The 10,452-nt window shown below is 58.2% G+C and overlaps 2 protein-coding genes across 2 annotated transcripts in view; both read right to left on the minus strand.

Moving 5' to 3' along the window:
• Positions 1 to 2,868: 2,868 nt before the first annotated feature.
• LOC128836181 (kinesin-like protein KIF21B) lies at positions 2,869 to 7,307 on the minus strand. The gene is made up of 3 exons (XM_054026201.1): positions 7,057 to 7,307; positions 5,340 to 5,539; positions 2,869 to 3,957 (listed from the first exon to the last, which is right to left on the minus strand). Exons 1-3 carry the CDS (start codon positions 7,225 to 7,227, stop codon positions 3,903 to 3,905), a joined length of 426 nt encoding a protein of 141 aa, XP_053882176.1. The 5' UTR covers positions 7,228 to 7,307; the 3' UTR covers positions 2,869 to 3,902.
• LOC128835699 (kinesin-like protein KIF21B) overlaps positions 3,745 to 10,452 on the minus strand; it is a 30,492-nt gene continuing 23,784 nt past the window's right edge. Inside the window, exons 23-28 of the mRNA XM_054025285.1 lie at positions 10,057 to 10,221; positions 8,293 to 8,410; positions 7,057 to 7,227; positions 5,340 to 5,539; positions 4,656 to 4,665; positions 3,745 to 3,957 (exon numbers count right to left, since the gene is read on the minus strand). Of these exons, the coding sequence (XP_053881260.1) occupies positions 3,745 to 3,957; positions 4,656 to 4,665; positions 5,340 to 5,539; positions 7,057 to 7,227; positions 8,293 to 8,410; positions 10,057 to 10,221 (877 nt within the window). The remainder of the gene's footprint in view (positions 3,958 to 4,655; positions 4,666 to 5,339; positions 5,540 to 7,056; positions 7,228 to 8,292; positions 8,411 to 10,056; positions 10,222 to 10,452) is intronic.

Consider the following 10,452-nt stretch of genomic DNA (forward strand, 5'->3'; position numbering starts at 1 on the left):
TCGGGACACGGGGGGGGGGGGGGGGGGTTACTCGTGGAGCAAAAAAACCCAAAAAACTGAGTGCTGCCGGTATAAGGACACAAACAGCTCCCTCTCCCAATTCCCTACTGTGGCCCATTGCTGCCGGCAGGCGGGGGCAGGAGCTGAGAACAGCCGAGTGCTGTGGGCAGTCAGAGGAGATTATGCACCCTTCCTTAGGTATGCATACCTTCAGCCTCTGGTTTTTAGGAGGGGGGGGGGGAACCAACGGAGAACAGCTGAGTGCTGCCGGCAGTCAGAGGAGAAGAAAAAAAAAAAAAGCCGAGAACAGCTGAGTGCTGCCGGCGGAGAAAAAAAAAAAAAAAAAAAAAAAGCGGAGTGCAGCGTCCCGACCGAAGATCAAGCGGGACGCGGGACAAATACCTAAATATCGGGACGGTCCCGATTTTATCGGGACGTCTGGTCACCCTAGTGTTGTCTCCTGCGCAGACGGAGGGGGAGGGAGCTGCAAACCCCTTACAGCCTCTCTTTCTAGTCTTTCATACTTTTTTCTCTAAATATGTCAAAACACAAGTACGCAACCTTCCCCCGGCAAAACACAGAAAAATGGGGACGGCGCCGGCAATGGGGATGGGGTGTGGTAACCTGTCAAAAACTATATGGTGAAGAAAGCTATCGAGCGGTTACCTACTCACATGGGGTTGTCAGGGAGGGGTAGTACCTCTGATGGGGGAGCAGTCGTACTCCTAGGAGTAGCTCATCCACTTTGGTCCCCACTTGACAATACCCAGCTCTCACCTGTGGCTCCAAGTAGCTGTCAGCATGTGACAGCGGCCACACCCCGGAGACCGTCTCGACCGGTGGGCTAAACCAGGTGAGGGTAGCCGATGAGTATGAGACTCTCTGTGAGTTAGGGCCTGTCTACCCATTGCATGCGAAGGCTGGATCTGGCTGACTGAGGCAACCTGGTTCAATGGTCAGGAAGGTGATGACCGCAAGCGTTGTGGAACGCTTAAGAGCACAAGACACGTAGGCGTCCTGGTCATCCACTGAGCCCTGCCCTATCTCCAGCCGTCTCTACTTCTGTTCTTGCCACTGGATACAGATAGGAACTGGGAAGAGAGAGTGAGGCTGACGTCGCGCAACTCTCCCTCACTTTAATCCAATTCATGCGCAAGTCTCGACATAATATCGTATCCTATTACATCATATCAAGTCCTGTGGCGATGGGCGAGCGACGAAGCAGCAGGTGTGGATACACTGGGAGCTGTAGCTGCGGACCTGCACATAGGCGGCTCAGGCATAATGGTCGTTCCTCACTGACCGAAGCAGCAGTGGAGCTTGGCATCTTCTTGAGCGACTGAGCAGCCCTATTCAGGATTGCACTGCTCGCCTCCGTAGAATGAGGAGGGGGCTAGAAAAGGTGCCTTAAACATTGCCTGCTTCACCTTACCCTGGCCAGCATACCGCGGCTGGCGGGGATCCCACAAAAGCGGTCGTATAAAAACAAAACTTAGAGTGACACCGATCACTATTGGCACATGGAATGTGCACATGTTACTGGACAACATCACGGCAGATAGACCGGAGAGAAGAACAGCACTTGTCGCTAGAGAGCTCGCACGCTACAACATTGACATTGCAGCCCTTAGCGAAACTCGCCTTGCTAATGAAGGACAGCTGTCCCAGTCAGGCTGTGGCTATACATTCATTCACACAGGCAGTAATACCTCTGAGGCGAGGCGAATTGCTGAGGCTGAAAAAAAGCGTGAGCTGCGCAAGTCCAGAGCTGCTTGTACATCATCGACAGTGCCATTACTTGTCTGCCCGACGTGTGACAGGACGTTCCACGCCCGAATAGGACTGATCAGTCATCTTCAGACGTACAGAGCCCGGTCATCGAAAGAATGAGTGGTTGAGGTCTTCATCGATAACGATGGACGAACATCACTCACATGCAATCTCCCACCCTGTACATAGCAATCCTCTGTTTCATTTTGATGTACTTTAATGCTTTTCTTCATTTTATTGATTAAATAATTGTAATTACAGTAATACATCAGGGTATAAAAGATCTACACATCTTCTCCTGAACACAGACTGCTCCAATGGATCCCACAACCCATACAGCGAGAAAGCCGTAGCAAGCGTTAACATCTCCAAAATCCTATCCGGGCAGGAAAATGCACCTGCTGTTTGCAACACTTCTATAGTATAGACACAGGGTGAGGGCTAGACAAAGTGACCATGGTTAGTCCTGCTCCATCTCTACTGTCTGGGTTTCCATCTACAGCTGTTCACACTGGAAATGCAGGACAGGGGTAAGGTTAGCCCATCACCAAAAGAACCTTAATGTAAAGCAGTGCTCCTGCCAGTGCCTGGTGGGGATCACGCAGACAGACTACACCCCAGGCTGGGCATTGTCCCAGGGTAAAGCAGGGCTGTAGTGGAAGGTGGAGGAGCCCCTGGACGAACAGGGTGAGGCATGGGACAATTCAGCTAAGAGTTGCAGGGCTGGGCACCAGAAGAATCGCGGGGTGGAACTTTGGGGTATGGCAGGGAGGGGTGGAACGAGCCCCGCTCTGGGTCAGTCCCAGTGCCAATGGCCCACTGCCTTTGAAGAGGCCACCGATGAAGGCCATTTGTCCTACTCCCCTGGGTCCCACAACCCAGCTCTGGCCAGAGAGAAACTTTGCCTTGGAATCTTAAAGCAAGTGACTTTGTTTCTAGGGCTGAAGTGGGTGGTGGCATGGGAGACGCTGTCAGCTCAGAGAAAAAACTGACCCTTGTGCTCTTTGGGGGATCGTACCTGAAATGGGGGTCAGCGGGAGGTGGAAGGGCTGAGTGTAAAGGACCAGGAAGGAAACAGGGTCCTGGAAGAGAGTCAGTGCTGGGACACCCCGTTGCTCATGAGACTCCACCTTCCGAGTAGTGCGGCCCCAGGTCTGTAACCCTTATGCTGGGGAGCGCTGCCAAGCAGTCTCCTGCTGCAGGCCCACGGCCCTGCCCAACATAAGGGCTGCAGAACAGGGCCCTCAGAAGGGGGGTTACTACTGTGTCCTGAGGAGCATAAGGGATGGGACCTGTCGGAACCACAGGCTTCCCCCAAGGCTTTGGGGGCTAAAGGAGTCAGCTTCTGAAGTGGACACTGTGCCCTGTCACCAGTGATTAGTGGGAACCGGGCTAGCACTCTGGCTCTACGGTGCTAACCGCTAATTGGGGGCCTGAAAGGGGTGAGCCGTAGGGTGCTAGACCTTAGTCAGCCCTGCCCCTGCAGCACACATGGTAGCAGATGGGACAGAGTGAGTCCCAGCTCCAGGATGGTACCGCAGCCAGTGCTGCGAACGGGGCTCCATGCACCCTGCTGGTGCTAGGCTGGGGTCGGCAGCACACAAGCCCTCTCCGTATTTCGGTACCGGCCGGCAGATCCCAGCTCTGCTGAACGACGAAGCGTGGAGAGGGGCCTGCACCCGCTTGCAGAAGGAATGAGACCCCAGGCACCCAGGAGGAGCAGAGGCCAGCAGCAGGATGCAGCTGGCAGGATCCCTCTCGCACATCCAGGATTTGGGACTGCTGAACGGGCTGCGGGACAGATTGGAATGATCCCGTTGAGTCTCTCAGCTTGGGGGCCTCCCCGTGGCTGGCAAGGCCATGTCCCGAAGCACTGCCTGGCCACGCCCTGGTCAGCAGAAAGCCCTCTGCATCATGGAAACCCAGCGTGGGGCTGGACGGGAACGACGCCCCCTAGCCGTGGAAGCGGGCAGTTCACAAAGCCCCAGCTGAGACGCCGTCACCCCAGAGTCCTGGAAACTGGAGCACACACAGGCCAGGCCGCTCCCAGCTCTTCACAGCCAGGGAGAGGGGCTGGGGCCTGGGCCCGCCAGGGAGCCCGACAGTCCCCCTGGCTCCGGCCTTTCCAGTGCCTAGGTCGGGCCGTTCAGCAATCTTCTCCAGCTCCAGAGCTTCACTGTCAGGTCGCTGGGGAAGGAAGAGAGAGAGGAAGTGAGGCCGGGGGCTGCCCCTGCCCCAGCTGGGAGAGGCAGCACAGCGAGTACAATCAGCTACAGGCCACGCCCTGCCCCCAACTCCCCCGCCCCCAAATGCATCACGCTGCAGCCCAGGAGAGCAAGGCCGCTGTGCCCCAAGCGGGCGGGCACCGGCGCAAGGAGGGAGCAGATGCGCCCAGCTGCCCGCCAGCGGGATAATCCCCCAGAGCGCCAGTAACGGGGCACTCTACCAGAGCGCAGGCTCAGCCAGTGGCACCTCACTGGCAGTGGCCAGTGACGCAGTGGGGGATGGGGATGGGGCGGGGATCCCCCCAGCAGTGGCCCAGGAGGAGCAGTAGTCAGATGGGCAAACCCCATGCAGCCCCGAGCTGGCCGCTGGATCCAATCACCTGGGGGACTGGGAGGGGGGGGGCAAGAGGACAGTCTCCTCTTGCAAAGAGCTCTACATGGGGGGAAAATCCAAAAGAATCTCATACTGTTAAGAAGCAGCTGAGACCAGAGCGGAGAGAGAAGAGACAGAGAAAGAAAAGGAGAGAGAGCCAGAGGGGGTGAGAGCCAGAGAGAGGAGGAGGAGGAGGGTCAAGGCAGGCTAGTGGCATGCCCCTTTATGGCAAGGACGCGGTGAGGAAGGCAGGGGGTGAGCCCAGGCACGTAAGTCCATAGCTTTACCTGGCAGTCACTGCGGCACAGAGAGAAACAGAGGGTGGAGTGGGGGGGGAAGAGAAAGGAAAGGAGAAAAGGGACATGGTCGGAAAAGAGGAGATCAGAGACGGTGCCAGAGACATTGTGAACCCGGGGACCCACTCTGGGGGCCAGGGCTGTGCACAGGGGCCGGGGAGCGGAAGGAGGGGGCGGTGGTGCTCTCATTGGAGATGCACAAGGCGCCGTCGAGGAGGAGCTGGTGCCCGGTTGGCAGGAAGTCCTTTCTCTGCGCTGAGGGTGGCAGGGCCAGCAGCACCAGGTCTGGCTAGTCCCGGCACATCAAAGGAGCTGGCAAGAGCATCCCAAAAGCATGGCGGGGCAGGGCAGGACCAGCGCTTGGCATAACTGGATGGGGCAGAAGAGCCTCACTGTGGGGCGACCTAACAATGGCTGAGAGATGGAGGAGAGGAGAGGCTAGATGGGGAGGGGTTGGGGGCCCTGCAGCCGACTGCTGCCCCACACCAAACCGCCTGCAGCCTGGCTCCGGCGCTGTTCCCATCCCTCGCTCCCAGTGCCATTCCAGGCCCTGCCACATGGGGGGAGCAACAGTGGGTTTGGAGAGCTCCTGCAGCTCTGCTGCACTGGGGGGAGTTGGGGGTCAGACCTCCCTCTCCCATGCCGCAGGGGCCTAGCCCTACCCACTGCCCTCACCTGGAAGCAGTGAATATGTGCTTGGAATTGGTGCAGATGGCATTGATGGGGCTGTCGTGGCCCTTGATCTCCCCAACGGGCGAGAAGTTCTCCATGTTCCAGACCTTCACCACTCCCCCGCGGCAGGCGCTCAGCAGCATGGGGCGGCCGGGGACGAAGGCCAGGGCACAGACCCAGTCCTTGTGCGCGTTGGGGATTTGCTGGCAGGCACAGAGACAGGGCAGAGCCAGTGAGCGCCCACGATCCACGCTGCCAGCCGGGGCCATCAAGACCCAAACTGCCCCCTGAGCTCCAGGGCAGGGTCAGGCCAGCAGCCAGAGCCAGATGCTGGGTTTGCAGCTGGCTGCTGGCTCTGTAATGGGCTGAGACAAACCCCCCACATCTGTACCGTGGCTGAGAGCTGGAATTTTTAAGCTCCGCTCGATTTCTCATCAAGCAGCAGCCGAGGATTTGAATTCAAGACAAGGGGACTCTGGTGAGCTACAGAAGCAGCTCAGCAGGAGAGAAGAGGGCTCCGCCCCAGGAGACAATTGCTCATTGGGATTGACCAGGGGATCTCCAAGCTCTAATCAATCCAAGCCGAGCTGGCAACCAGGATACGAGACACACAAGATGGGGGAGAGAATCTCTTTGATTGGACCAATTTCAGGGGGGGGGGGGGAAGGGACAAGTCTGCAAACTCAGCTCTTCTTCCAGGGTGGGGCTTGAAAGCTTGTCCCTTCCACCCACAGGAGCTGGTCCAATAAAAGAGATTCCCCCTCACCCCCCATCTCTCTAATTATTTGTCTGCCATCAATCCTCAGTGCTCCAGTGGGAAGAAAAATGAGCATTAGCCTCATTTCATAGGGGAGAGACTGTGGGGGAGGGTCACACAGCCACAAATGGTGACTAGCTCTGGGCAGCTCCATTTTGGGGGACACCCCGACCACCCCATTTTCAGAGGGGCAGAGCCCCCACTGCTCCCCTTGACTCCCACAGTGCCCAGCTCCTCTGAACAACCCAGCCCCGGGCGGGCACATGGTAGGTTCTCCAAAACAGAGCCCCCCACCACTAAAAAAAAAAATAAATAAATAAAATCAATGGAGGCCTCTGAAATGTTAGCCAAGTCTCATGGCAGAGCCAGACCTCCTGCCTCCCAGCACCGGCCTGCACGCCCCCTTCGGCTGCTGCTCTATCCCAGACCCACCGGAGGCCATCCCCGCACTGCAGCGCGTCACCACTGACCTGGAGAGCCAGGCACCGCGGCCTGTGGCGCCCGGAGACCAGACAGCCACACTCACCGGGGTCAGAAATAGGGACAACGCCGAGCGCTATCTACCCCCAGACCAACCTGTCCCCATTCCCCATAGGCCACTGAGCCCTTTAACCGCAGCAGGTGGGGCCCAGCCCTATAGAACTGGCTACCGTGCATTGCCCACGGCTGTAAACTGCCTTCGGGACCCACCCTGCCAGCCACTGTCGTTTGCAACCCCCGGGGCTCTTCCATTGCCTGGAGGCCCCATGTGCAACGTAGGGATGGGGTCCTTGTGTCTGCTGTCTGATCCTCTGCCCCCAGGATGGCGGGAGCACGCTCCAGACTGGACAGCGACTCTCCAGCAGGTTCTAAGTCCTCGCTCCAGACCCTGGCACTGGCCCTCGAAACGGCACGCTGCGGGTCTAGCCCATCTCTCTGCCCCCCGCCCAGCAGCAGGGCCTTCCTGCTCGTCCCCCTCCGTACCTGGAGGAGCTCCTGCTGCTGCAGGTCCCACTTCTTGATCCCGTTGTCCCCGGAGCCGCTGAAGAGCACGTCGCCCTGGATGGCCAGACACTCGATGCCGTCGTAGTGCAGGGGCTCGAAGTTATGGGTGGGGCCGACGTTCCCCACCACGCTGTCCGCAATCTCAAACATCTGCAAGGCAACAGCCCGGAGGGCAGCTGCTGTGAACCCCGGTGGCAAAGGAGACCAGTCGCTCTCAGGTCATTAGGCCAGCAACAGCCCTTTCAGCAAGGCAGGGGGATGGCGAGAGCGTCCGACCACACAGCTACCACTAGGATGCTGAGCCACGGCCCAGTGAAATGAGACAGGGATGGATTGGCAGCGGCAGGGTTCTGCCTGCTTACGCCACGCTGGGATCCTTGGGCAGAGGCCATGTGGGGACACGATGGCTCAGCACTAGGGCTGAGATACAGGTCGCAGGTTCGAACCTCGCCCGGCTCAGCTGGGACTGGAAATCTCCACCTCCTCCAATGGTTTGGTGGCCAACGTGCGGACGCAGCTCAGCGTCCGGCTGGCAGGGGCCACGTTGCAAAGACAAAATAGCCTCCTTGGCAGCAGGTTCAGCAGAGGCCACAGAGGGCAGGAGGAGGTGGGTTCCACTTTCCACGCGTGAGGCATCAGGAGGAAGCGGGGGGTGCGGAGGGGAGGCCTGGGCCGGGCACCTGGAATTCTGGTCTCCACGGCTGCCGAGCTGCCCAGCACTTTGAGACATGGCAGCTCCTCCATCATTTCCCAGATCTGGGTTCCAGGACGCTCTTAGGGGCAGTGCACAGACCCTGCTCCCCGTGACCCACAGACACACCTGGCAGGTGTGGAGACAGGAACGCTGGCCAGCTGCAAAGCCACCAGGTCCTTCAGGCCACGAGCGCTGGGGGGCTCATGGCATTTCTCAGACCCTGGTGGCATTTGCAAATGTGCTCAGTACTGACCTCCCTCTGCGCCCGCTGAGATCAACAGAACGGCTCCTTCCCGCCCCCCATGGGAGCGGAGTTAGGCCGACGCTGGGCGCTCTGGACAAAACCACCCAGCATGTCCCCTCCTCGCCAGGCCTTTGGTGGGCAGCGAGCCCCTGTAGCTGGCACCTCCGGGAGAGCGGCTATGCATGGGGGTGGGGAGGGCTGGCACAAGCAGCGGTTCCTGGGCTCAAAGGCCCCTTGTGCTGCCTGTGAGCGGGAGGGAGGGAGGGTCCCAGGGTACCTTGACGTAGTGGTCCTTGGAGCCGGTGACGACCAGGTCATGGTTGCTCGCAGTCTGGTTCACAGTGAGACACATCACAGGCCTGATGTGGCCGGTCAGCTTCCCGATAGGCTGCAACCTACAAGCAGGAGCCCGGGGCGTCAGGGTCTGGGGTGCGCTCAGCAGGAGACGCTCGTTCCTGCAGGCCCTTCGCTGGCCCAGTCTCCAAGGCTCCCAGCAGGGACCCTCCCAGCCCCAGGCCCCTCTCCACCATCCCAAGCAGAAGTGGGGACCTCGGGCTCCGGGGCGCAGAGCACGGAGCAATCTCGGGGATACCACATCCCTCAGCACCATGGGCCGTGACTGTGGCCTTGGGCTAGGGGCAGGGAGCTGGGCTCAGATGCGGTGTCAGGGGGTGACCGGCTTGTCCACCGATCTCCTAAGGCAGGGGCGGGGAAAGCTACGGCCCGCAGGCTGGATCCAGCCCCTTAGTTAATTTCATCTGGCCCGTGGCGCCCTCTCCCACCACCCACTGCAGGGGAAGCACCAAGCCTCCACGCCCTCCTGGCAGGTAAGTGGCCCGTGATTGATTTTTCCTGTGGGTCAATGGCCAGTGACAGAGAAAAGGTTCCCCACCCCTGCCCTAAGGGCTGCAGCTGGGAGAGGAGCACTGGGTCCTACTTTCAGCCACCCTTGGGCGTGATCAGCAGCTGCTGGGGCTGATTCATAGATTCTAGGACTGGAAGGGACCTCGAGAGGTCATCGAGTCCAGTCCCCTGCCCGCATGGCAGGACCAAATACTGCCTAGACCATCCTTGATAGACAGTTATCTAACCTACTCTTAAATATCTCCAGAGATGGAGATTCCACAACCTCCCTAGGCAATTTATTCCAGTGTTTAACCACCCTGACAGTTAGGAACTTTTTCCTAATGTCCAACCTAGACCTCCCTTGCTGCAGTTTAAACCCATTGCTTCTGGCTCTATCCTTAGAGGCTAAGGTGAACAAGTTTTCTCCCTCCTCCTTATGACACCCTTTTAAATACCTGAAAACTGCTATCATGTCCCTTCTCAGTCTTCTCTTTTCCAAACTAAACAATCCCAATTCTTTCAGCCTTCCTTCATAGGTCATGTTCTCAAGACCTTTAATCATTCTTGTTGCTCTTCTCTGGACCCTTTCCAATTTCTCCACATCTTTTTTAAAATGCGGTGCCCAGAACTGGACACAATACTCCAGCTGAGGCCTAACCAGAGCAGAGTAGAGCGGAAGAATGACTTCTCGTGTCTTGCTCACAACACACCTGTTAATACATCCCAGAATCATGTTTGCTTTTTTTGCAACAGCATCACACAGTTGACTCCTATTTAGCTTGTGGTCCACTATAACCCCTAGATCCCTTTCTGCCGTACTCCTTCCTAGACAGTCTCTTCCCATTCTGTATGTGTGAAACTGATTTTTCCTTCCTAAGTGGAGCACTTTGCATTTGTCTTTGTTAAACTTCATCCTGTTTACCTCAGCCCATTTCTCCAATTTGTCCAGATCATTCTGATGTAGTGCAAAGCCCAAGACAAACAAGCTAAGCTGCTCCACGCTGGGGTTTGTGCCAGTGCAGCTTCCCCCGGTGCCAGTCCAAATCCGCCCCTGCCTCAATAACACAGCTTCCAGCCGGGAGGGAGCGGGCCCCCGCTCAGCCCAGAACGACTGCTCCCTCTGCCTATGCAGCACCCGTCTGCCTCCCCACAAGAGCTGCCCCTGCCTGGGGGCCCGAGTTAGCCCCGCCCAGACCTGTTGAGCTCCCAGATGTGGACAGAGTTCCCGGCGGCAGCGTAGAGCATGGTGCCGGTGGGGTTGAGTGCGATCTGGTTGATCTGGTGCTCCCCCTGCACGCTGGCGATGGTGCGGGTGGTGGTCCCAGCACAGGCGTCCCCAGAGATCACCTGACCTGAAGAGCTAAGCCAAAGAGACAAACAGGTGAGCCTCAAGGCAGAGACCCTCGGGGGAGGGAGGGGGCAATTTACACAATGTGGAATGGAAGATCTAGCCCATTGTGGACTGATTAGAAGGCTGGACAGCGTCTGTCCCCAGCCATCTATAGGGGGAAGCAACGCCACTTCCTGGCCACATGCAGTGCCAGTGGTGCCAGGATGAGACCCTCCCGCTCAGCCCCACGTCCCCTCAAGC

This window comes from Malaclemys terrapin, chromosome 4 (genome assembly GCF_027887155.1).
Source record: "Malaclemys terrapin pileata isolate rMalTer1 chromosome 4, rMalTer1.hap1, whole genome shotgun sequence".
NCBI classification, from domain to species: domain Eukaryota; kingdom Metazoa; phylum Chordata; order Testudines; family Emydidae; genus Malaclemys; species Malaclemys terrapin.

Excerpts from the sequence above, each read along its gene's own strand:
- LOC128836181 (XM_054026201.1), bottom strand. The coding sequence starts at position 7,227 with ATGTTTGAGATTGCGGACAGCGTGGTGGGGAACGTCGGCCCCACCCAT. Across the intron at positions 5,540-7,056 it reads AGCAGCAGGAGCTCCTCCAG|CAAATCCCCAACGCGCACAA; the intron begins GTACGGAGGGGG and ends TGTGCCTGCCAG. Across the intron at positions 3,958-5,339 it reads CACATATTCACTGCTTCCAG|CGACCTGACAGTGAAGCTCT; the intron begins GTGAGGGCAGTG and ends TTCCTTCCCCAG.